This window comes from Lampetra fluviatilis, chromosome 24 (genome assembly GCF_964198595.1).
Source record: "Lampetra fluviatilis chromosome 24, kcLamFluv1.1, whole genome shotgun sequence".
Classification (NCBI taxonomy): Eukaryota; Metazoa; Chordata; class Hyperoartia; order Petromyzontiformes; family Petromyzontidae; genus Lampetra; species Lampetra fluviatilis.
In genome coordinates, this window is record NC_136298.1 from 8376748 (window position 1) to 8402366 (window position 25619).

Here is a 25619-nt window from a genome sequence, read left to right on the forward strand (position 1 = left end):
CGGCCGTCTGGAAAGCTCTTCCTTCCGATATGAGGAAGCCACTGGGAGCTATGAACTTTTAAACCACCTAGATTGACATACTCATGTTTATAGAACTGATGTTTGTGTTTGTTGTCTCCTTCCCCTGGACCTCCGATTAGCACGGTTGGCTACGTACGCTGTGAAAGAAGTTCAACATACATACACACTCATGTTCTCACCCGTAAATAATTCCACCTCTAAAGGTTATGACGATGGCGGGGATGATGAAAGTGATTGTTGTGTTGACAGTAGTGGTGGTTGGCACAGTAGGGGGCACAAATGGTGCATCGGCCAGTCATCTCAGTCAGTCGACCCATGGCACCTGGGTCTGCCCCGTGACCTCCTGCCAGCGTGCGTTCGACACTTCACGTGGCCTCAACGTGTACATAGCCTGGCACAAGCGCCGTGGTGACGTCACAGCCACGTAGTGGCGAATGGCGCTTGTTGTTGTTGGTGATGTTGGTGGTGATGATGGTTGGGAGCAGTAGTGGAGCGGTTAGCGCGCTGCGCTACGAATAGGGGGACCCGAGTTCAATTCCCGCTCATGGCCAACACCAGTGACGATTATCTGAACTGGTCCGGGACCTCCCCTAGGTCAACTCGGCCTCAAATGAGTAGTTGGTGCGGTTTGTAAACATTGCCACTTGGGAGACAAAGGTTGCGGTGCTGGCCACCTACCGCTTTTGTGTGCCGTGCCGGCCTTCATAGGTTGCCCGCTAACTAACAGCACTTGCCCCAACAGTCTGTTAATGGACCATCCAGGCTGGGTCTTTTTCTTTGTCCTTGGTGGTGATGGCCACAACAATGGTTTTGATGATGGCGCCTGATGCTGGGGTGGCGGCGGCAACAGGCTGATTGTCCTCTCGGTGTCACCTCCCGCGACCCTTGTCCAGGGCATATTCGTGACGCGAGTGCAGCCGGACGGCCCTGCCGCCTTCCTGCTTCGCCCAGGGGACAGAATCGTGAAGGTGAGATTGTGGAGCAAGTCGACACGTCCGTCGGCATCGAGCAGGCTGCTTAGACGAAAACATTTTCATCGGAGCGATGCACAATGAAGGTTTATTGGGTTACGTCGAGTAAAAATATAAATGTGTCGTTAAACCCGCCACCAGCCGACACGGCCAATTGGTAAGGTTTGTCACGTAAACAGAACGTGGCCAATTCGCTACTAGTACAGCACACCGGTGTGTTGGAGAGCAAAGCCACAACATTTACAATCTGAGTACGATGTTTCGCGAGTAATTACAACTGGCTTCATCAGGCAACAGCCAGATTTGTGGAGAAATCCTCCTTAAATAGAGGGAGAGATGTGATGACGTAATCTCCGCATCTTTTGTGGAACGCCAGTGAAGACAACAGCTTCATTTGCTTAATTTGGAGTTCCTACAATTTTCTGGCGTGAAGAAAAGTACCCTCCCCAAAGACGTTAGTCAGTTTAACACGTAGGCTTTCTCAACCAATATCATTCATAATACAAGTTTTTTGGGTTAGGTCGCGTAAATATATTAACGTGTCGTTAAACCCGCCACCACCCGACGCGCTCCTCTGCGGTTATCTGGCTTGACCACCTAAATGTGCAATTGTAATCAAATGAGCGCTATCTGGTGCGCCGCGCGATGTTGTGCGTCACATGGACGGACGTTGGGCGACGTCGCGTTACGTCCGTACGTGTGACCACGAATCCTAATCGCTCGTGTCTCAAGTTTCTCCTTGTCTCGTTAACCTCTTCTTTCATCTCATTAATCTGAACCTCTCTCTGTGATTCGCCGACCCATTGCTCGACGGGCCACTCCAAAAGCCTTTGCGGAGCCAAATCTGGCTCCACAGGTCATCAACGGAGAAACCTTGACCTCCTTCGCCAATGAACACAAACTTTTGAAGTGTTTGATAATAAACGGTGATTGGTCTACGGAATTCGCACAACCTCTGATAGTCATGTGACCCGTGTGTGATCTGATTGGACGTTGCTTTCACATTTGTCCACCTACCTGACAGTGCAGTCTAAAAGGCTGAATGTCGGGCTTGTCATAATAATGCCTTGATTATGTGATTCTAAAATGCTCAATTCATACGCTCACAATTAAACGCATCAAACTGTGTGTAAGAATATATTGTTCATGTTATGTGCAAACCACTGAACTGCTGGGGGAAAGGGGGTCGGTGTGGTGAAGGGCGTGAATCATCACCGGTGTACTATGCACTCCGTAAAACTAATAAGGGTGTCCGTCTTTTGTCTGTGTGTGCGTTGCGTGTGTTGCTTCGTCACATGGTGCGCTCGCCAGGCCAACGGCTACAACTTTGCGGACGTGGCGCACGAGAGGGCCGTTGCGCTGCTCAAGGGCCTGGAGAACCCGGTGGAGTTGGTCGTGCGACGCTAGCGCCCGGAGGCGTCGAGGAGAACACACGTGCCTAGACCACACCTCCTCCCTCCCCCTTGCTTTCCCCCTGCCACTACCCCCCCCCCCCCCCCCAGAAGTTCGTCGGTCATTTATGTTTTTTATTCTGGTGTCGGTGCCTGTGTGAGGAAAAGTCGCAATAGCAATAATACTGTTTGCTTCCATATCAGCCGTTGCTGTTCAACAACGGTTTTTTTTTTAAGATATATATGTTATATATTATTATAGAGTGATGATTGGACGCAGCTCGGGCGACGGACACTGGGTGGAGTGGGGGGGGGGGTCGGGTCGGATGTCAGGAGCGAGGCGAACGGCAGACATTCCCTCCCACTCCCGGCGCGCCGATGAAGAAGGGAGCTCGCTAGCGAACGACGCTCCTGCGTGAACACTCCTGTCGCCACGCTCTTCTGTCGCCTGGTTTCTTCTGTCTGCACGGCTCGGTACACTTGGGGCGATCTTCACCGGAAACGCGGTCCACCGCGGGAAAGTCTGGCAACTCGGTACGGCTTTGGCGTAGAGTCGATAAGAGTTTTGTCGAGGCAGTGAAAAAACGGAGTTTGTTGAAAAAGTGTGTTTGTGATGAGAAAAAAAAATGGTTGGTCTACTGATGTGAGCACGTGCTTTAGTTTTGGTAGTCGTGTAACCTCGTTCTGTAATCTTAAGACAAATGATTTGGTGATGCTGCTGCTGCGTTATCAGCGGTGCACGAGCACAATTAAAAAAAACTCAACACATTCGTCAATAACACTGCCTTAAAATGAAATGTATATTTAAGGTGGTCTTTTGGCCAAAAGCCCTTCTTCGTAGTGACTTAAATTGTGCTATATTTGTTAATTGCCTTTGTGAAAGTTAAAATGTCCTGTTTTATGAGCTATGAAGAAGGGCGACTGCCTGAAACATCACAACTTTTATATATATATGTTTTTTTCCTTTCAAGGCCAAAGGGCCACAGTGCTAATGACCAATGTTTTGAGTTTTTTTTCTCTTTCCATAACCTTATTAAAATTTGAACTTCCAAATTGCCTACTTGAGGGGAGCAGTGATCAGATATTGTAACCATATTTGGGCAACCGATGATTTTTTTCCACCCCCCTTATACAATAACACGTCGCGCAGCCAACTGTTGCTGGCTTACGTCTGCCGTAAAGCAAAACGAAGGGGGAAAAAATGCCTCGGTGTACCCCCGCTGATCTTTCGTTGTCGAAATCGACCAGCGAGGTTCGTCAGCTGGTCCCCGGTCTGCCGGAGTGTCCCCGAGGTCCGCTTTAAGTGGAGCCCCCCAGTGTGTGTGTGTGTGCTTGCGCGTGCCTGTGCGCGTTCACGCGGATTGGATGTATAAAATGTTTAAGGCAGCAGCACACGATGAACTGTGGGATTCTAAGCTTCTGCTAAAAAAGTAAATAAAAAAAGACCAGGCCTGTGGTGGAGGGTAACGGTCACACTCACTGTGAGCACAATTAAAGCGAAGATTAGTATAAATAGCAGCGGTTAAGACATTACTGATACTGTATAGTAGTTTCGTTGTTGTTGCGTGTTTATTTTTTAAAACTTTATATATTCTGGCAAGCAAAATAATTAACATCAATTGTTTCTTACTGTGATAATTTCTCCTCTCGAGGGCATCATCGTGTATATAAAGTTTGCATTAACAGCAAAAACTAAAACATACACGCAACGTTTGGCCCAGGACACGAATATCTCTTGTCGTCACCTGCCCTAAAACTGCTGCATTTCCCTCTGTCTGATCGAAGTTTCTCAAAGCTGATCAAAAGTAACGGTCGGGCTTGCCATTCACTACGGCACTCCGCCGACATCACTGAATCGGATCGGCATTGCCTGGGACGTGTAGTCGGGGCACGCATCTACAAGGCATATTCGTTGGGCCGCGTCCGTCTTTGAGTCGGTTTGATGGTTTTGGGTGTTTGTGGGGGTTGGGGGCCGTTGGTACTCGGCACGGAGGCGCCCGGTCCGAGCCGAGCTCCCAACGCTCCGCCGATGTGGTGCGTGCGGCACCGGTCCCTTGCGGCAAGCCGCACGCGATCGACTTGAGATATAAACAAGAGGGGAGGGGGGGGGGAGGTTGAGACGGGCGGAGCACCAGGTATGACGGGTGGCTCGGGAGGTCCCGGTGTACGTTGGGTACAAAAATCTGGGGGGGGGGGGGCAGCTAAGCCCTGCTACGTCTTATCGTCGTCGTCTTCTTCTTACGGTACTTCGGATCTAATGCGTAACGGTGCAAGGAGCACAGCTGCATGCCCGGCGGACATTCTCATATCAATCGTGGTTTCGCAAGAAAAATAAATCCCCCATGCCTGCCACGTGCTAGGATGGCGGTGCTCTGTACGGCTCCGGTTACCAAGTCAGTCCACGTGCTGCTTCCCAGTGACCTGGAAAATATTCGGTGAGAAATGAAGCCGTGGCCGAGCTTCGGTTTGTTTGGGGGGAGCACGGTTGGGGCGAGGCTGTTTGGGTTTCACCGGTGCTCGTCGTGATGGGATGTTTTTTTTAACAAATAGAGGAATCGATTCTCCACCGGAGTTCTGCAAAACTTGGCCATGGTCTTGTCACGCACGCCCTGTGGGATTGGATGACTTGTTCTGCCCTGCAAGTTGAGCGACATTCCTATATAATGAAATTGGGGACTATAATGCAAAAATAAATAGCTCATAATTGTTGTGGTCACAGCAATGTGGATGAATGTACTGTCAGTATAAATAGGAAAACAATCGAATTATGTGACAAGAGTGGACAGGCCTTGTAAACGTTACAATACGGTGCATATCGACTCAATCTCATGGCTCGGGACATCTTGAAGGAGTGTGGCGCATGTGTTTTCAGACGCAAGTTTCTCATTCCAAGTTCAGTAACGAATGCCTGTTGAGCCATCGTTAAATCAACGCGAGTTCGGCAGCGAGTGTCGGTAATACCCGATCAGCGAGTCTACCCGATGAGACGAGAGGCATTTTTAAATCACCAAGGGCTTGAGTAATGCGATCGTCGTCTGTTTGCTACGAGTTTTGGTAAAAGGGCGGTTAAGCGAGACATCAAGATAATGCCCCACGTTTTTAAGGCACCGTTTTAGTTCCCATTCAGTGCAAGGGGAATCATGCGGCAGGAGGACAAGGGAAAAGTATGTGAAGCGGGGGGGGGGGGGGTGGGGGGCAGTGGATGGAGCGGCAGGAGAGGTGGTCGTGTAGAGTCTTGTCTCTGGTCTTGTTTTGTCCTGCTTTTGACAAGTGCCTTCGACAAGTTTGCCTGTCCACGGACGAGGAGAGCAATATTTTTGAAAGAGCCAAAATGATGTACACTTGTTGCTTAAACAAAAACAAACGAATTTGTCACGTTACGTTTTTGCAGGTCGAGGGATGTTTGAACGGATTTTGTACTGGAATTAGAAAGTTGTAAAATGAATTAACCCTGCCTGATGAAGAGCTTTCCCAGATGTAATTCGGTGTATTGGGGTAGTACCAAAACGGCCTGCTTTGCATTTTTACACCCAAGATTTTATTTTGTCGTGTGAGTAGAGTCGCTAACCTGTGTAACTAAAGACCTGTGGGTTGCATCGGTCGTTCCACTCGCTTATTTCAAGCTCTCCACCACGCATTAACTTTTTTCTGATGTACATAACAAGATGTGATTTTAACCGTGTATTATATTGACGCTTTGTTAACAGGGGTATTGTATCGCAGGGTGCAGTTTTATAATCACTGAGGGGTTTTTATTATTTACAAATTTGGCTGCTGACACTAGCGTTAATGGAGCACATGCATCAATGGTGGTCATTTGGTGAATTAATGAATAGACTTGCGGATATCACGTACAACCCATTCTTAGCGATGTATGCCTACTCGTGTTTACGTCCATCGTTTTACCTAATCATTTGTACAGGGGAAGCTGGATTTAATGTTCTTTTTCTAATATCTTTCTGGGAACAGGTGTTTTTTTTTGTCAAAGCTGTACTGTAAAATTTAGAAGAGGAAAAAAAAATACAGATGTACAATAAAACATTCCACTGGGAAAAATTGCCCACATTTGCTGTCTGTGGTTGGTGTGTGCAGTGTTGTGAAACGAGTCCGCAAGCGTGCGCTTTGTGTTTGTTGAAAGTCAAAAGCTCAAGAGCGAGTTTGTAAAGTGGTCCTATCACTCAGCCAGCACTGGCCGAGAGCTTTGCTTCGAACTCGGGGTCGTGTCTCGAGACGCCCATGATTACATCAGGTTAAGTGAAATTTCGATTTAAAGCTTTCGTGACTGCAGGGATTCATCTTCTTGGTTCTTTCAGTAAAGTCACCCAGCTTAAATATACGCTGCCAAGCCTGGTGGTGCCCGTTCAGACGCTGTCTTTCCGACAGACCTGTTCTTCACCTGAGGATGGCTGCTTGCGTTGTGGCCGAAACGTCGTGAGAACTATTTTATTATGTTTTATTTTTATTATTTCCCTTCTACGTGACTTTACCGAAAGAACCAAGAACAGGTTAAGTGAGTTAATCGTTTCAGCTTGCTCACCAATTAACTTAAACAATTTGACTTTGCACTCTTGCGGAGTTCGTTGACTGAGAATTTGAAACGGTTTGACATGCAATGAATACTTTATGCAGGGAAAATGAAATCTGTACTTCTAGTGTGGATAAATAAGCCAACCTAAGTCACCTCAATCACAGTTCTGTGGCAACGTCTTCAAGGGCTGTTAGAGGGCAGTGCACTGCTGCTACCGCCAAAACTTCTGAGTGGAAGTGTGTTCCTCTCATAACATGAGCTGATAGCGCAATTGGAATATAATTTGGGGAAACAAACATACATCCTCAAGGACCTTTTTGAAAACAGTCAGGACTCTGTGAGGCTGTCCTGGGTAATTGCCCTCTGTGTGTATATATATTGGTTGCTAAACAGAAAGCGTTGACATTTGTTGTCACCACGGTTAAACCATCACGTGGCTTTGTCTGAACCCCAATGAATGCAGGTGGCTGTTCACCACAAGCCAGTCCCATGCATGGCTTGTTATTGCCACACTAGATTTGGTTCTACGAAATTTGGTTCTACGAGCTATGGATCTACTTGGCCGCCTAGCCCAGTGTAAAACATTGCTTCTCGTGACAAGATAAGCCAGACAATGTGTAAAGAAATGTTGACTTTTAAGCTCAGGACACAGACTGAATCAGTCGCGCAGAACAAGAGCGTTGCTTCATTTGTGTTTAATTTTTTTTGCAAATCACGCACAGTGGAATTTGTGTAAACGTTCATTAGGCATTTTATACATACATTTTTAAAAAATCAAATAATCAGCTCTTGTTCAGAGAGACACTGGAGTGACTGTGTGTGGCAACGTGCAGAAAATGAACACAGTGAATTAACAAACAGTATTAACTCTCTAACAATGTGGCTCTGCCCACAGTTCATACGTGGCAAAGGCCATTTCTGTTCCGAAACACGAACTGCTGCAATGATTCTTGCAGCAGTGCCGGGCAGACAGGCGAAGACAGGCAAAGACAGGCAGGCAAGTGGCAGTAATACCCATAAACTTCATGTAAAATGCACATCGGAGTGTGCGCGGCCTTCATGAAATACTGCACTGCTCCGGTCAAGTGGAAGAAGGCATCAACCCTTCGTGTACAGGGCGTTTGCATGCGCACTGGGCATATGAGAATGAATGGATTTATCAATTTTAAGTCGATTCTGAAACTCGCTCAACTGTCATTGAATCATGCACTTAAGACTCAATATATGATTGATGCAGATTATATGCTAATGATGCTGTTATATCACACGATCACATCCCGCGTCGACAAAACTATCAACGGCACACAAACAATACAAGACCTAAATAATTACCATCTTCTGGGGCCAGGCTCTGCCACAGGGTGATCCACTGGTAGCTGCATAGGTTCAAAACAAGAAATGTCTAATAAAATAACTCCCAACATGGCAGACTATAGATTTTACAAATCAAAGAAATATTGAGACGAGAATTTTTTGTGAATCACAACCCTGAATCATGAAAATTTTTCATAAAAATGTTTGTGGCAGAGGCTGGTCCCTGAGGGGCCCTTCTCTAAGCCTTCTCTGTACACGTCCATGACCACGTCAATTGTGGTATTTACTTGAATAATTTTTGTTATGAAGGTACAAAACCTGATGTGCAATTAATATTTTTTTTGGTTTTGGGGCGGGGGGGGGCTGGAGGGGTTAATCATCACGTTTACATGCCGTGTGCGCACAGCAGTGTGTACACGTATGCTAGTTCACAGGTAAGTGCTGCTCCAGAAGTGCAGAGTGCCGTGCGCACTGGGGCTGCACTTACACGGGGATACGGTCACGCAGGTATTCAAGGAGCGTGGCTGTTCCCTTGGAGAGCAGGGCGGGACGCGGTGAGCGGAACGGGTTTCCTCCCAACAGCAGAGACCTGGGGGGGACGGGGTGGGGGGGCGGTTTTTCATACACCAGCACCAAAATTCGCTGCCATGCGGGAGCCCTACAGTTAACGTCTGCATCTCAAGGGGTGGTTTTGCCCTCTCTTCCTATTGCTCGCATCACCAAGTTGCAAAGTCGAGAGCCGACGGTCAGTCCAATGCCGTATTTTAATCCGTCGGTCTAGGAGATGATAAGTTTAGCATTGGAATGAGGCAGGGCTGCCCAGAGGTTGGGGAAAAAGGGGCGATTTACACGATGCCTCACAAACAAAATGAAACACTAAACTATTAACTTTTTTTTACTAGCTTTCACTTCGCTTCCTCCTGGCTACAATTGATAGCTCAACGAAGTGACTGATCACGTGGAAATTTCTCGCAGTAGCCAAAATACTCGATACAAAGAAAGAACTCCGGGAACCTCTGAGCTGCCCTTAAGAGTTTTGCAGCCGGCAAAGAAACGAACACCTTTTATTAACCATCACGGATAATTATTATCCGAGGGGTGCTACGCCGTCTAGCCGACCCCTCACCGGAGGCTCGCGCAGAGGCCCAGCTGCGGCGGGACGACCATGATGTCGTTGTTCTGCAGGTCGAGCGTGCCGAGCCGCTCTAGCGACCTCAGCCCCGTCGCGTCGACCGTGCCGATCTGGTTGTCGCTCGCCAACAGCGTCTCCAGCGTGCCCACGCGATACAACACTGGAGGGATCTCGCGGAACCTACCGCACGCGATACCACCCGGGTTATCGTGCGGGGCAAGCCAAGGGGTGTCGGCGAATGGATAAGTGAATGGGGCACAGGGGACAAGCGAAGGTGGAAGGAAAGTGAAATGACGAAGAGGGCAAGCGTTTTGGAGAAGTGGGTGTCGCGCATCGTGTGTGACATCGGTGCGCAATCAATCCAATATTTATACGGCGCCATATTCAGCGAGAAGCTGGGACGAAAGTGCGGATGGTACCGAGAAATTTTAACTCGATTAAACGGAAGAGAAAATACATGTTTTCATTCTGGTCTTAAAAGCACCCATATTGTTCCAGCTGACGGAACTTCTATTGGAAGACTGCTCCAGACCACCGGGGCTGCAGATGAAATGGCCCATTCTGCGGTCCTAAGCTGCCAAGTGGATTTCACAAACAGCAGGTCCACCGTAGTAGATGAACGTAGGTTTCGTGATGGTACAAATAGGTGGATGCCATTGCTCAGGCAGGTTGGCTGACTGGTTGCCTTTACTATAAAAGCAAATACTGCAACCTTCAACTGGACTCCTCTTATGGACTGATAACCAATGCAGCTCCTTCAAAAGGTTTCAAGAGCACGCGAGAGGTGGGGCCAGGCAAACAACTCTGACGAGGAGGGTGTTGTTTTGGACACGGTGGAAGGCGTTTGCCGAGGCCATAATTTAATCCGTACGGCAGAGTTGCAATAGTCAAGGCAAGGGGGCAACTAAACTGCATGCGATGGTATTTGCGACATCCTTATCAATGCAATTTCTGATGTGCCGTAGAGCCAAACCTGTTGCAGGAGATGATGATGCTCTGCAGTCTGCATAGTGCTTCCAGTTCGTTCGGGAGAGAGCTGAGGGCATTGTTCCTAAAACGAAATTTCATTTAAATTAAAGTTGTGGAAGCCAGAAATAACGGCGACCTTATTTTTGTATCGAGCAAGTTACAGTACGAGTACGATCATTGAAAGATGTCTGAACGTTGAACTTCTTTTGCACCGTACATAGCCAACTGTGCTAATCAGAGGTGTGGGGGAAGGAAAAAAATCTTCCAAACCCCACATAAAATACAACACTGCTGGTGCAGGTCTCACCTGAGGTCAAGGTGAGTCAGGTTTCCCAGCATGCACAGCTCTAGCGAGAGGACAGAAATCTTGTTGAACCCGACATTCACGTCCGTCACCATGTCCTTTAGCTCCACGATCCTGCCGCGGACACATTTAGATTCCATGAACGGTGCTGGAGATGCACTCGAAGAAGATCTAACGTGCGTTATGCTTCGCAGCGGAGCCGTTTATTTAATCAAAATAATGCGAACAGACACACTCATGTCACACAATGCAAAGGACTTCCTTATGATCACATCGGGGGGCATTGGATTCAGTGTGTCCCCCCCCTCAGGGAACCTGATGATCCAACCAGTGGTGACCGAATTCTGCAAGCTCCAACTCTACGGATCCTGTTCCCAAACACACGTGCTAAATAACAATGACTACATGGTGTGGCTTTTAAAAACAACTACGTGCTTCAGACATGGTTTACAAAACAACCATGTCCTTCTCGGCTCTCAAAACGGCCCTTATGAGCCTCCAATATTAACACTGAACCATAAGAATCCCTGAGGGTGCTTTATTCTGAGCCTTTTAAATTAACACTCAACCCCGGGGATCTAAATGTGCCTCTTTCTGGATGTCTGGGTCTCAGAAATTAACAATCCATAAGAATCCTGAAGCATACCCTATCTTGTATCTCTGAGCCTCAAGCATTAACAGTGAACCCGAAGTGACTTTAGTCAAAACTCCTTGAAAAATAATTAGCCAGTGGCTTTCCTGCATAAATGACACAATGATACATTTTGCATTCAGGTCGTGCACAAAGAAATGTCTATCCTTATATATACAGCTTCTATGCATGTCGCTTATATTTAAATGTCAACATACATACAACATTTTAATAGTAATCACTGATTGGCCGTGTCGGGTGGTGGAGGGTTACGACACATTTATAAATAACGCGATCTAAACCCAAAAACGTTGATTATGAATAATATTGGTCGCGAAAGCCTACGTGTTAAACTGAGTAATCACAATGTCTGTGCCACGTTGTAACATCACACAATGGCATGTTGTTGCCACAACCGTTTGCCTTCTGGTGACAAGAAGCGAATTATTGGAATGAATATGAATAAATGTAGCGGGAGTGTGATTGAGCAGTGCAATTGTGTCTACCTGGACTGGTGTCTACCTGGGCTAGCGTCTACCTGGGCTTCTGTTTACCAGAGCTGGTGTCTACCTGGGCTAGTGTCTACCTGGGCTCGTGTCTACCTGGACTGGTGTTTACCTGGGCTCGCGTCTACCTGGGCTAGTGTCTACCTGGGCTAGTGTCTACCTGGGCTGGTGTCCACCTGGGCGAGTGTCTACCTGGGCTAGTGTCTACCTGGGCTAGTGTCTACCTGGGCGAGTGTCTACCTGGGCGAGTGTCTACCTGGGCTCGTGCCCACCTGGGCTAGTGTCCACCTGGGCTCGTGCCTACCTGGGCTGGTGTCCACCTGGGCTAGTGTCTACCTGGGCTGGTGTCCACCTGGGCGAGTGTCTACCTGGGCGAATGTCTACCTGGGCTCGTACCTACCTGGGCTAGTGTCTACCTGGGCTCGTGCCTACCTGGGCTAGGGTCTACCTGGGCTCGTGCGTACCTGGGCGAGTGTCTACCTGGGCCGGCGTTTACCTGGGAGGGATGATGCTTAGTTGGTTCTTGCTGAAGTCCACGGCCGTCACTTTGCTCCCTCGGATGGCTTCGAACACCTCGTCGGGAATCTCAGCAGCCTTCTTCCCACTGCATTCCCCAAGCCACCACCACCACCCCCACCGTCAAGTCATTGTCCTTAGTTTAGCCACGTGAAGGCCAAGAAGATGAATTTCAAACAAAAGGACACTTATGTAATCGCCGCCGACTGCCTATACCATGGGGGCGGCAACCAAATTAATAAGAGCATTTTTTTTTTCGAATTCGTAAAAAAAAAATCGATATACCAGGAGCAACAATGCATGTGGATACGAGACGGTCCTCAATAATCACGTCACGAAGCAGTCCTTTAAAGAGCTGGATGCAGCTCTGGAGCTACAGGTTGCTAACCCATGGCCTATACCAGGGGTCGGCAACCAAAATAACAAGAAGAGCCATTTCTTTCCAATTCGGTACAAAATTCAGCATTTCAAGAGCCGCAATGCATCTGAGTACATACTGTACATACGTACATATCGTCAAGAAGCAGCCCGTAAAGAGCCGCATGCGGCTCCGGAGCCGTAGGTTGCCGACCCCTGGCCTATACCATCAAGGGCTATTTTTTTTCCTTTTCAGGATCAACCCCCTCAAAACCTGCTTGGCTTCTGGTGTCTGACGAGATTGGCGGATGCATGCTGGATGACCTGGCCAAGGGTACAGACGCCCCTTTGACGTGGATGTGAAGGGAGAAATCAAGCCGAATAAAAAAGCGAGGTTTCGGAGGTTCACGTGGTGATGCTGGTGAAAGCGCTTGCCTGTAGTGCAGAGCTTTCTGCGTGCTGCTCATGGTGAAGGCGTTGATGCCTCCCTGGCTCGGCAGGGTCATGGCCGTCACCGTGTCAGGGCTGTCCTCGCTCCCGGTTGGCTCTGCAGGTTTCATAGTCCTCCGCTCGTTTTTTACGTCGACGAGAAACCCGTTGTGACGAGACGTCACGTTAAGGGCAGCAAAAGGCGCCCCGCCACGTGGATTTAACATGCAGCTAATAAACTACAGCGTGTTCCAAATCAACGGCGCTCCGCTATACAAGTGCCTCGACTGCAGCTATGGCGTCCGTGGTATTTCCGAGTGCGGTTTAACAAGACACAAGAACACCATTGGAACCTCATTTGCCAGTAAAAATATGATAATTGGTTTTTTACCCTTCTATCTGGCAACAAAACTGACACCTGTCTCGGGTGTGGACCAATCAACTTCAAGGACAGTGGACATTATCAGAGTTATGTTTTTTTTGTTTGCATTATGACTGCAGGTATTGTGGTCTATACAAACGTGACTCCTTGTAAAAAAGGTGTCAGTTTTGTTGCCAGATAGAAGGGTAAAAAAACAATTATCAAGACACAAGAAATAAATGTGCGCTGCTGCTGCTGCACACGCTCACCCTCTATCCTGCTCCGCAGGAACTTCAGGATTTCTTGTGTTCCTCTCTGGAATGTTGAATATACAGGTTAGGATAAATCATGAATATGCATGGGGTTGTGTGATGCTTTCCAACATGTGCATGTTCTCAGATGTGAAGCCGATGCATAGCTGTCATGGCAAAATACATTTGCATATTTGCAAATATTCCTTTTTGCTCTCCACGCCTCTAAATTTTGCCCAACACAATTGATATGTTTGTGTTGTTTTCAATAGGCAAAGTCCATAATGGAAACACAACTTTAAAACTACATGTTCATTCATATTGGATATTTTTTTACGAGCATTACAGTGCCTCCCCGTTCCAGTGGGATAGACAGAGCTAATGCATAAACGCTTTCAACTTGAGTTGGAAAGCGTTAAAAGTGCATCCAACATCAAACAAACCTGAATTATATTGGGCGCTTGGCACACACGCTGCTGCTATGGACACACACTGCAGCTGGGATGCAGTGTTCGTTCCATATCCATTGACAAAAACAACGGAAAGCTTACGTTGATGATGTCTCGGCGAATGGCCCGCAATGGGTTTCCCTCTAGAGCGAGGGATTTCAGTTTCCCGAGGTTTCCCAGTGCGTTAGGCAGGCTGCATGGCACGCAAGCAAAAGCACAAAGCCCCAGCACGTTCATCATGCAGTCGTTCGTAACTAGCCGGCACCTTTTTAAAATCGACACGTTGGATGTCCATGAAAAGGGAGCACATTTTGTCCAAGCGCACTGTACTTGCATTCAGAGCTCGCGCGGCAAGTTCCCAAGGATTGGAGCTTTGCGAATATAAATATAACGATTCATCGACCGAAATGATGGTAACAACAATACATCCATTGAATCGTGCACTTAAGATTTGTTCTTGTATCTAACTTGCAGCCGTGACCGTCCATCTGTCCGTCTACCCCAGGCAGCCAGCACAACTTTTCTGTAACATGTATGATATAATGATTTAATTTAAATAGATTCCATAGTATCATACCACTATAGATTCTACATGTACGATCCGCTTCTGTGACTGGATAAATTGTCATCGTGATTCAACGACTGAATCTGTCTCATCTCGTGTTTACCGTCTTCTTTCTATCCATTCGAATTTCTTTCATCCCATTTGTCCTGTCTCTTTAATTGCTTGTGTTATTTCTCATTAGTTTTTTTTTCACGGTTTGTTCCATATCGTTCGCTCTAACAGCCTAAATGGCACATTATCGTACAATTTCCAATTTCTTTGATGAATTGTATACAATTGACCAGAGGAGAAAACTTTCACCGTGGCAAAACTGCATTACAGTTTTAGCACGCTCGGGCGCCTTCTTGTCGTCTTCCAAGTTACTTCTGTGCAGTCAATGCAGACAGTCCTCGCGTCATTAAAGTCTCGTGCCGGCTAATGCGTGACCCACCAAAAAGCCATTTGAACGTCCCATTCGACCCTAGGTAAGGAAAAGTATCCCCACCCCTGTCAAAATATGTTGTGCTCATGCGTGACCCACCAAAAGGTTATTTAAGTCCACATTAAGGACACCAAGGTCCCCCCAGTGATCACCTGCTGATGTCGTTGTTGGTGAGGTCGAGGCGCTCCAGACCGTGCAGAAGCGTCACATCGTCCGGCAGCTCCTTCAGCTTGTTGTCCCTCAGGTCCAGCACGCTGATGGCACCCAGCGGACGTAGGTGCTCAGGGCCCAGCTCGCTGATTTGATTGTTCCCCACGTGCAGCTCCTGCGAAGGCACAGAGACCCTCAGCTGTACTCTACCGCGTGCAGTAGTGCGGACGTGCAATCCTGCGTCGTTCAACTCCTGTTACGCATTCAACGATTAACCGCCCTCACCCCACCACCCATCACCACCATCGCGTTGATAAATTTTTATGATTTGGCATCACAATCCTATTCTTTTAAAAACAAATCTAATTTGTAACCATTTCATTTGTATTGTTCCTCATTTGTTTGTATTATTTAATTTGGTATAAAATGTATCAGTTTGACCCTCGTGTGGCGCACATCATGCCGAGTGGCAGGGCAGGTGGAAACATGTTGCCTCTCCTACTGTGTGTGGAGCAGATGTCACTTCAAAGGATCTTATAGGAGGCTCTGTGATATCCATTTTCATGGGCTGTTCTCCAAAATGAAGGGGGTTGCACTACCCTGCCATAAATGCAAATGGATACTTCATCTCAAGACATGGTGCCGATCGCAAGATCGCACAATCTGTTGGGATAAAATCGGAGATTAAAAGGATTTTTTTTTTTAACCAGCTACCTTCCCATTGCTGGGAAGCACACGTCACCTTGAGGGCTGCACAATTGTGCAGCTCGGGTAGGCTCTTCAGCCGGTTGTGCCTCAGGTAGAGCTGCTGCAGGGAAGCCATGCCACCCAGCGCTGCTGGAACGCTCTCAAGCAGGTTGTGGGTGGCTTCCAGCTGACACAGACCTGTGGCAGAGGCACGCAGTCAGACGCAACCTGTCCATCCACCGCCCGTGCGTGTGGTGGGCGTGCCGCCGTTACCCTTCATGCTTTTAATCTCGGTCGGCAGCTCCCTGAGCTTGTTCTCAGCGACGTTCAGTTTGGTGACCCGCGTCAGTTTTCCCAGAGTGCCCGGGAGAGCTGTCAACCGATTGGAGGAGAGGTCCTGGTAGAGAGCAGATCGTAAGCTCTTCAGATGAAATGCATAGAAATTGAAACATACAAACAAGAAGCAATATTTATAATATTCGTAAAGGCTTGGCTAGCGAGTTTACAGGCAGTACAACTACACCCCAGGACTCATGGGCCAGAGGGGCCCAGGTGCTAGGCCACAAAGAGGGAGGAATTGGGACAGGGGGCACCCATTTCATTCCTCATAGCAGGACGCATGCCATCCGCGCTACACCAATGGACTTCACATTCAAGTGCGTTAATCCAACAAACGTGAGGAGTACAAGGTTCAAGGAACAAATGCAAATTAGACAGCGAATTGGCGGTTGTAAAAAGTGGGCTAAGGCAAGACACAATGCTTCAAGTGATGATATCAAAGATGGGAGTGATGCGATAGGTTTACACACACATGAGTCAGACTGTGGCAACGCAGAGCCATGGAGTAGTCTAACAGCATGGGAAGGCCTTCGTCCAGCGGTAGAAGATGATGATGGTGATTAGGATCCAACAAATCAGAAGTAAAAATGTTTAATGTATTTTTGAGCAGAAATATCCCTCACCAGCTCTTCGAGGCGTGCAAGGTTTCCTATGTTTTTGGAAATTCCCTCCAGTTCATTGTGCTCCACATGCAGGCTCAGAAGACTGCTGATTGTCCACAGGCTCTCGGGCAGGGTCTGCAGCTTGTTGTGGCTGCAGAACAGAAAAGACATTTCGCTTTTTTATTGATGTTTCTCACATTACAAAAGAATGCAGAAATGAATTCAACTACACACTGAATGTATGTTGCTTCTGGATGCAGTGTCTGGGTACTGTTGTGAAAAGTAAAGAGTCGTGTTTGACGTTCCTTTGTTATACGATGATAAGCCGTTCATAAATATACAGGCAGTTCTACAAATTAGGCAACCTCAGTCGAAATTTTTAAATCATCCTTATAATACATGCGGGGTGTCATTTTGATTATGAGTATCCATAGTTGTATAAATATGGCTTATTGATATGTCAATGGTTTGACACCTACACCAAACTAAACGCACAATGACAATCCCAGCGTGGATAAAAATGGCCATCCGTAAATGTCCAACACCATGGTATTTCATCCTAAGATTTCTCCCTTATCAAGAAAGTGTCAAATTATTTCTACCTGAATTATGGTCCAAACAGGTTGACACATTACTGGCCGGGTCAAAAGGCACTTGGATGTTTTTACTAACGATGAACCACATCAGTAGTGTCTAAACATTGTGGAACTGCCCTTTTCATGCGATGCAGTTGCCACACCTGACATTCAGCTTCTGCAGGTTAACCAGTTCTCCCAGCACTTGTGGCAACTCAGTCAGCTGGTTGTCATGTACCTATTGTAGGCAAGTGAGGGATAGAACATCATAAACTATTACAATAATGCAACGGAGGTGAAGCCAAGCAGCACTTGACAATGCAAAAATTAAATTTTGATTTAAAGCTTTCGTGACTGCAGGGATTCATATTCTTGGTTCTTTTGGTAAAGTCACGTAGAAGGGAAATAATAAATATTGGCATTCATGAGTGCAATTAAGCACGGACACACGACTGTTATTTGACTGGCCTTGATTAATGAAGAATCGTCCAACCAGAGTTTAAAGCCACCCCTGTAGTTTGCAATAATACTGTGATTTTCGCTTGTAACCTACTTAATGCAAACACGAGCTTGTCTGTATCGTCTGACTTAACTAAACAACATATGTACAGCAACAGGTTATTATTCAGTGCATCACTTTGACCAAGACACCGTCCCCTCTCCCTACATGGCAGGAGATGGGGGTCCTGTAAACACCAAGGGCCAGATTCAAATCTTGACAACACGGCCAAACACACATCTTTTAATTTAACCCTATGCATTGCAATGGAGACATTGGCATATTTTGGCCAAAAAATCTCACGGAAGTGAATACTGTCATTGCTAACACATGACTTGGGCCCCATCACTTTGACCTCTGAGCCACCCGGCCGCCTCTTACAGTTCCCCATTCACTTTTGACAGTGCATCGTGGACGTATCTGCATGTATGTAGAACTTATTTCGCACCGTACGTAGCCAACCGTGCTAATCGAAGGTTCGGGATTAGAATCGTATTAGAATTAACATAATCGCACTGCGTTCGTATTAGAATTACACTCCGCTCGTATGTATGTATGTATGCATTTCGTATGTGTGTTCAACTTCTTTCACCGACGTCAAGCACGGTGAGCGCGGGCAGCAGCTGCAGGTCGTCGGAGAGGACCCGCAGGCGGTTGGAGGCGAGGATGAGCTTCGTGAGGTCGGCCTGTTCCCACCAGCGCTCGCCGGACGCTCCGAACACCACTCCTCGCGCTACCTCCTCGGGCGGATCCACGTTGATGCGCCACACCGCCAGTGGCACTGAGCCGGGAGGGAAGGGTTGCGAGCAGAGCGGTGTATGGATCGCAGGGTGGGGGTTTGGTCATTTATCCGTCTCATTGGCAGTGCCACCAGTATATAAATTGTGGGGGGGAGCGGACCTGCCTCTGTGGGGGAGAGGTTAGGCTAAGGTGCTGAGAGTTGGGGCTTAGGCAGTGCCATTTGTTCTAGATATGAAGCTTTCGTGACTGCAAGGATTCATACTCTTAGTTCTTTCGGTAAAGTCACGTAGGTAAAAAAATGAAATTTTAATGAATAAAAAATAAAAACAATAAAATCACGACGTTTCGGAGGCAACACAATCTTCCGTTTTTTGCTGTGACAGTTTCACCTGAAGATGGAAGCTTGTGTTGCCTCCGAAACGTCGTGATTTATTTTTTATTAATTTCATTTTTTTACCTACGTGACTTTACCGAAAGAACTAAGAGTATATATATAGTGCCATGTGTCTCAGATGATTCTAGGAAAAATTAGTTTTTTCTTCATACAGGAGTCAGGCACTGAGCAGCTTTTACATTTGAACGTCATGGGTTAGAATCCCGTGAACTTGTATACTTCCTGTGTCAAGGTGCACTCTCTAGTCTTCCATTTCCTCCGACAAGGCAGTTCTCCACTATGCAATGCTGTTTTTTAACATAACCACTCTGTAGTGAAGAACAAACACACCGTTGCGGGAAGTCTATAGTAGTTGCCTGATTGACAGACTGGCTGCGCCATGGAAATGTGGAATTTCCATCACTGGCTTGGTGCAGGCATCCAATTGGGAGGAACAATGTCCCATGGCTTGCCACTTGAACTTTTGTTTACAAGGGATAAAGGGTAGAAAGTCAGGCATGGGGACATGGGTAGTGGTGGCAAAATCAATATTCTTTAACTAGGGTCAAGGTAAGCTTAGGTAAATGTAGGAAAGATAAGAAGTGTATACTGTAATTAATACGTTTTCTACATACTATACAACATTCATGAATCGCACATGAATTAAATATATGTATGTATGAACAAGTAGTGTGTGTAAATATTGGATGTTAAGAGACGAGATATTAAAAAAAAAAATCTGTACTATAATATTTATAGTTCTTTGTCAATCCAGTGCTGGATGAAGGCGTCCCCCTTCAAGACATCACCCATCTCACTGCTGCACCTCAATCCATCGCTTCGTCTCCACGGTGGTCATCCCTCTAAGGACAACTTCCCTCCTTTGGCTGGCTGAAATTCCATCACCGGTCTCGTCCATTGGCCAGCCATCCCTTCTAGCGAAGTGTTCTGCCCAAGCCAATTTAATTTGTAATTATCAATGATGTCATGTTTTTGTGTACTCCCCCCTGCTTCACGTATTCCTTCCTCTTCCCTGTCGCTCGGTGTAATTCAAAGTGGGCATCTGAGCATCTCTCTCTCCACGTCTCTCCGTGTACTCTTCAGCTTTTGAACCATTTTCTCTGCGAAGAATTGCGGCACAAAATTACCATGTGGCTTAATCCCAAACACAAACAAGGATCAGTGCAAGACGGTCAACTGCATCACGCGCGTTCAGATGATGCGTTTCTGCGGCCGTCTGGAACGCTCTTCTTGCTGATATTAGGAAGCCATTGGGAGCTGCGCACTTTTAAACCACCTTGATTGACAAACGAACTTCTTTAGAATCGCTTTTTGTGTTCTGTTTGTTGTCCGGTTGGCTACGTACATTGCTTTTATGGCTTTATTTGGTGATTTCGAAAAGTATTTTGGTTTGGCCATGTTGGTTTATTGTAGTACGGAGTTAGACTGATGGCCTTAATCTAAGTAGTCTTGTGGTTGTTGTTAGACATGCATCCCACTGGGGTTTTTGCACACAGCGTTGGTGTACGGTTCTTTTTCTGCAATATTTTGCTGTCTTTTCTTGGATTTTCTGTTTGCACATAGTCACTTTAAGATGTTTTCTTGTTCATGTTTTTGTTTGTTGCGGTTGCACCCGATTCAAGAGCCGAATGGCTCACAGGGCTATACCAAATAAATAAAACTGAAACGTACGGTGCGAAAGAAGTTCGACATCGTAATTTTTTAAAACCATTTTTTTGGAGGAAAATGTAAAACAAACTCAAATTAAGGCCGCATTTGTGTTTGTATGTTGGTCACAAATCTGTAAAATATCCATCGTTAGTGTTGTGTTTAATATTTAATCAGTTACATCATCCGCAAATTCCTATACTTCCCTGTACTGTATTATGAACTCCAAGAACATTGCGCATTGCAACAATTACCAAACCTAATCTTCGATTATAACAAGTGGTTAATCTCTCGACCGCATTAATGTATTCGCAAGTTGCATTACAGGTTATATACAGAATGTTCGTACTGTACATGATAATTAATGCTTAAATAACGGACTGCAATGCCCATACAAAACTTCCACACATTAATTACAAACCTCAAATTATAAATCACAACGGTTAAATAAAGCACATACGTCAATAAAACGACTATTAATCCATCACAGTAATCTCAATGTTTAAAGAACGATGTATAAACGTGACATAACAACAAACAAACATGCCGAGGCCTTGTCACGCACTTCCCGGGAAGCCTGCCGACCACGCCGCTTGCCTAGCGACCCTGGCCGGCCTTGCCACACGCCGCCGGGCAGGCCGCTCACCTTGGGCGAGGCCTCGTCCCGCCAGGTTGAGCTGCCCGCTCGTCCTGGCCGCCTTGAGGAGGCCCCGGGGCACGGGGCCCTCCTCCTCCTCCTTGGGAGGGCCTCGTCGATGTGTGGACATCGCGGCTCTGCCTGAGATTTGAAGCTTTCGTGACTGCAAGGAGTCAAACCGAAGAGTGTGAATTCGCTGCTCTTTCACAAGAGAGGGCGGGCGGCGTGGGACGATGTGGAGGAGATGAGTGCCTGGGGGTGAATGGGGAGGTGGTGGTGGTGGTGACAGGAGGTGGTGGTGGTGTTTATGTCGCCGGCGATGGCAGCAGCAGGAGGAGGAGGTGGTGGTGGTGATGATGGTGGTGGTGATGGCAGCAGGAGGAAGAGGTGATGGTGGCAGCAGCAGGAGGAGGTGGTGGTGATGATAGGCAGCAGGAGGTGGTGGTGTTTTTCAGAAGAGACTTGGACACATATGATAAGCTCAGCCAAGTGGCTTATCGCGTGCAAATTTATAGCAGCAAAATTATCTAAATATTCTAAACGCACCTCGACGCAACGTGTGCGGTCGGGGTTAGTCGTAGCTGTATAATTATTATATTACTGGTAGGAATCCACTGGTTCCACCAGTCCACAGTGGATTATTGTGTCCGTCCGTCGTGAAGGGAGGGGCTGGGTGGGGAGGGGCTGGGTGGGGAGGGGAGGGTGGGGAGGGGCTGGGTGAGGAGGGTGGAGCTGGGTGGGGGGTGGGAGGGATGGGGAGGGGACGGGTGGGGCTGGGTGGGGAGGGGCTGGTTGAGGGGTGGGAGGGGAGGGTGGGGAGGGGCTGGGTGGAGGAGGGGTGGGGAGGGGCTGGGTGGGGAGGGGTGGGGAGGGGCTGGGTGGGGACGGGAGGGTGGGGAGGGGCTGGGTGAGGAGGGTGGAGCTGGGTGGGGGGTGGGAGGGATGGGGAGGGGACGGGTGGGGCTGGGTGGGGAGGGGCTGGTTGAGGGGTGGGAGGGGAGGGTGGGGAGGGGCTGGGTGGAGGAGGGGTGGGGAGGGGCTGGGTGGGGAGGGGTGGGGAGGGTGGGGCTGGGTGAGAGGGGAGGGTGGGGAGGGGCTGGGTGAGGAGGGTGGGGCTGGGTGGGGGGTGGGAGGGGTGGAAAGGGGAGGGGCTGGGTGGTTTAGGGTGGGGCTGGGTGGTTTAGGGTGGGGCTGGGTGGGGGGTGGGAGGGGTGGGGCTGGTTGGGGAGGGGCTAGTCACCCCGTGGTGCCCTTATAAAACTCAACGTTTAACCTACTCACGCCGGCTTGTGCCCGCCCTCACAGTCGGGCATATTTGCGGAATACACCACGCCGCCGTTGACCCTGGCCATTGACCGAGCAACCCGACGTTCCTACCAGCTCCCTCTGCAGGAATGTGTTATTGCATAGCTAGATTTGAAGTTTTCGTGACTGCAAGGATCCATACTCTTTGGTTCTTTCGGTAAAGTCACGTAGAAGGGAAATAATAAAATAAAAATAAAACACAAAATACAATTGATAGTAGGTTTTTACCCTTTTAACTGGTACAAAACTGACACCTTTATTCAAGGCATCATGTTTGCAATGACCACAACACAAGTAGTCAAAAAAGCAAACAAAAAGAAGCAACTCTGATAAGGATGATAATATGCACTGTCCTTGAAGTTGATTGGCCCACACCCGAGACGGCTTTCTTTAGAGCCTAGTCCCCATTGGTGTAGGGCCAGATGACACCAGAAGGCGTACAACTCAAACACAGTGCAATATCAGAGTATTGAGAGCTCGGGGTAAGCATTTACACTATGAGATCTCTTTTACCAGTGGCAAATTATGATAGTAGGTTTTTACCCTTTTAACTGGTACAAAACTGACACCTTTATTCAAGGCATCATGTTTGCAATGACCACAACACAAGTAGTCAAAAAAGCAAACAAAAAGAAGCAACTCTGATAAGGATGATAATATGCACTGTCCTTGAAGTTGATTGGCCCACACCCGAGACGGCTTTCTTTAGAGCCTAGTCCCCATTGGTGTAGGGCCAGATGACACCAGAAGGCGTACAACTCAAACACAGTGCAATATCAGAGTATTGAGAGCTCGGGGTAAGCATTTACACTATGAGATCTCTTTTACCAGTGGCAAATTATGATAGTAGGTTTTTACCCTTTTAACTGGTACAAAACTGACACCTTTATTCAAGGCATCATGTTTGCAATGACCACAACACAAGTAGTCAAAAAAGCAAACAAAAAGAAGCAACTCTGATAAGGATGATAATATGCACTGTCCTTGAAGTTGATTGGCCCACACCCGAGACGGCTTTCTTTAGAGCCTAGTCCCCATTGGTGTAGGGCCAGATGACACCAGAAGGCGTACAACTCAAACACAGTGCAATATCAGAGTATTGAGAGCTCGGGGTAAGCATTTACACTATGAGATCTCTTTTACCAGTGGCAAATTATGATAGTAGGTTTTTACCCTTTTAACTGGTACAAAACTGACACCTTTATTCAAGGCATCATGTTTGCAATGACCACAACACAAGTAGTCAAAAAAGCAAACAAAAAGAAGCAACTCTGATAAGGATGATAATATGCACTGTCCTTGAAGTTGATTGGCCCACACCCGAGACGGCTTTCTTTAGAGCCTAGTCCCCATTGGTGTAGGGCCAGATGACACCAGAAGGCGTACAACTCAAACACAGTGCAATATCAGAGTATTGAGAGCTCGGGGTAAGCATTTACACTATGAGATCTCTTTTACCAGTGGCAAATTATGATAGTAGGTTTTTACCCTTTTAACTGGTACAAAACTGACACCTTTATTCAAGGCATCATGTTTGCAATGACCACAACACAAGTAGTCAAAAAAGCAAACAAAAAGAAGCAACTCTGATAAGGATGATAATATGCACTGTCCTTGAAGTTGATTGGCCCACACCCGAGACGGCTTTCTTTAGAGCCTAGTCCCCATTGGTGTAGGGCCAGATGACACCAGAAGGCGTACAACTCAAACACAGTGCAATATCAGAGTATTGAGAGCTCGGGGTAAGCATTTACACTATGAGATCTCTTTTACCAGTGGCAAATTATGATAGTAGGTTTTTACCCTTTTAACTGGTACAAAACTGACACCTTTATTCAAGGCATCATGTTTGCAATGACCACAACACAAGTAGTCAAAAAAGCAAACAAAAAGGACAAAATACAATTCTCACGACGTTTCGGCCACAACGCGAGCAGCCGTCCTCAGGTGAAGAACAGGGCTGTCGGAAAGACGTGACTTTACCGAAAGAACCAAGAAGATGAACACACGCTGTACTGTTAGGTAAAAACATGTCCAGTTCTCAATTCATTTACGCTGTTTAAGGTGGAACATTAGTACGCCTGGGAGCTGAGCAGCATGAGATATGGTCAAATAATCCTTATTGGGGAAGCCTTCATGCAACAATGGCTTGCCAAAGCTGATAACAATTATTGATATAAACCGGACTAGGGCCACTCAATTGGTGATCGCTCTTAACAACGTAACAATGCAACCAATTCATTGACGAGCGGGTAAAAGACTGAGAGTTTAAGCGAACGAATGAGTCGACGAGTAAAATGAACGAATCATCCCACATGCTTACCCGGAAGAAAATGCGCGATTAAACTAGTCAGCTACGAGTTACTGAAATATGCACTCGAGTCACCGATAGAAACCCGAGTGGAGGGCTCTTTGGTCTTGGCCATGGTGGAGAGTTTGGAAATCTGATTGATTGATTGCTTCTGTGAACAGGTGTCTTTTATACAGGTAACAAGCTGAGATTAGGAGCACTCCCTTTAAGAGTGTGCTCCTAATCTCAGCTCGTTACCTGTATAAAAGACACCTGGGAGCCAGAAGTCTTTCAGACATATCTGTGACCTTGAGATTAAATGCTCTTAAAAGTAATAATCATCATTGTTAGCGTGCTGTTAAGGGAGCACCTATGAAGGGGGGTGGCCAGAAACAACGCCCGGCCATTTTTGTCTCCCCCCAGTGGCGATGTTTTACACACCGCACAAGGTACTCATTTGAGGCCGAGTCGATCTAGGGGAGGCCCAGAACCGGTTCAAGATAATCGTCACCGGTGTTGGTGGCCATGAGCTGGAACCCAACCCACGCCTTACTAACAGCCTAACACCACGAATTGGCAGGTGGATGATCTCTGTATCGTGGCTTCAATAACCTGGTTTTGGGATGAGGTTGGGGGA

The 25619-nt window shown here is 47.3% G+C and overlaps 2 protein-coding genes across 5 annotated transcripts in view; one reads left to right on the forward strand and one right to left on the reverse strand.

Moving 5' to 3' along the window:
- Window positions 1–6448, forward strand: part of ERBIN (erbb2 interacting protein) — a 119759-nt gene extending 113311 nt beyond the window's left edge. For all 4 annotated transcript variants that reach the window (XM_078867625.1, XM_078867624.1, XM_078867626.1 and 1 more), the window contains 2 exons: window positions 915–989; window positions 2304–6448. In XM_078867625.1, the coding sequence (XP_078723751.1) occupies window positions 915–989; window positions 2304–2399 (171 nt within the window). In that variant the 3' untranslated portion in view covers window positions 2400–6448. The remainder of the gene's footprint in view (window positions 1–914; window positions 990–2303) is intronic.
- A 1142-nt stretch (window positions 6449–7590) lies between these two features.
- On the reverse strand, window positions 7591–22008 carry LRRC40 (leucine rich repeat containing 40). Its single transcript, XM_078867629.1, has 15 exons — window positions 21397–22008; window positions 18565–18749; window positions 17634–17707; window positions 16916–17045; window positions 16227–16350; window positions 16009–16151; window positions 15269–15441; window positions 14233–14323; window positions 13700–13745; window positions 13076–13187; window positions 12264–12371; window positions 10634–10744; window positions 10331–10408; window positions 9352–9537; window positions 7591–8814 (listed from the first exon to the last, which is right to left on the reverse strand). The coding sequence occupies exons 1-15, from the start codon at window positions 21515–21517 to the stop codon at window positions 8709–8711; spliced, it is 1788 nt and encodes a 595-aa protein (XP_078723755.1). The 5' UTR covers window positions 21518–22008; the 3' UTR covers window positions 7591–8708.
- Between the last annotated feature and the right edge of the window lie 3611 nt (window positions 22009–25619).

Coding starts and splice junctions, on each gene's coding strand:
- LRRC40 (XM_078867629.1), bottom strand. CDS start 21,517: ATGTCCACACATCGACGAGGCCCTCCCAAGGAGGAGGAGGAGGGCCCC. Junction 10,745..12,263: donor CTAAGCATCATCCCTCCCAG/GTAAACGCCGGC, acceptor TGTCCGCGGCAG/GATCGTGGAGCTAAAGGACA. Junction 9,538..10,330: donor ATCATCATCTCCTGCAACAG/GTTTGGCTCTAC, acceptor CGCGTGCGGTAG/GTTCCGCGAGATCCCTCCAG.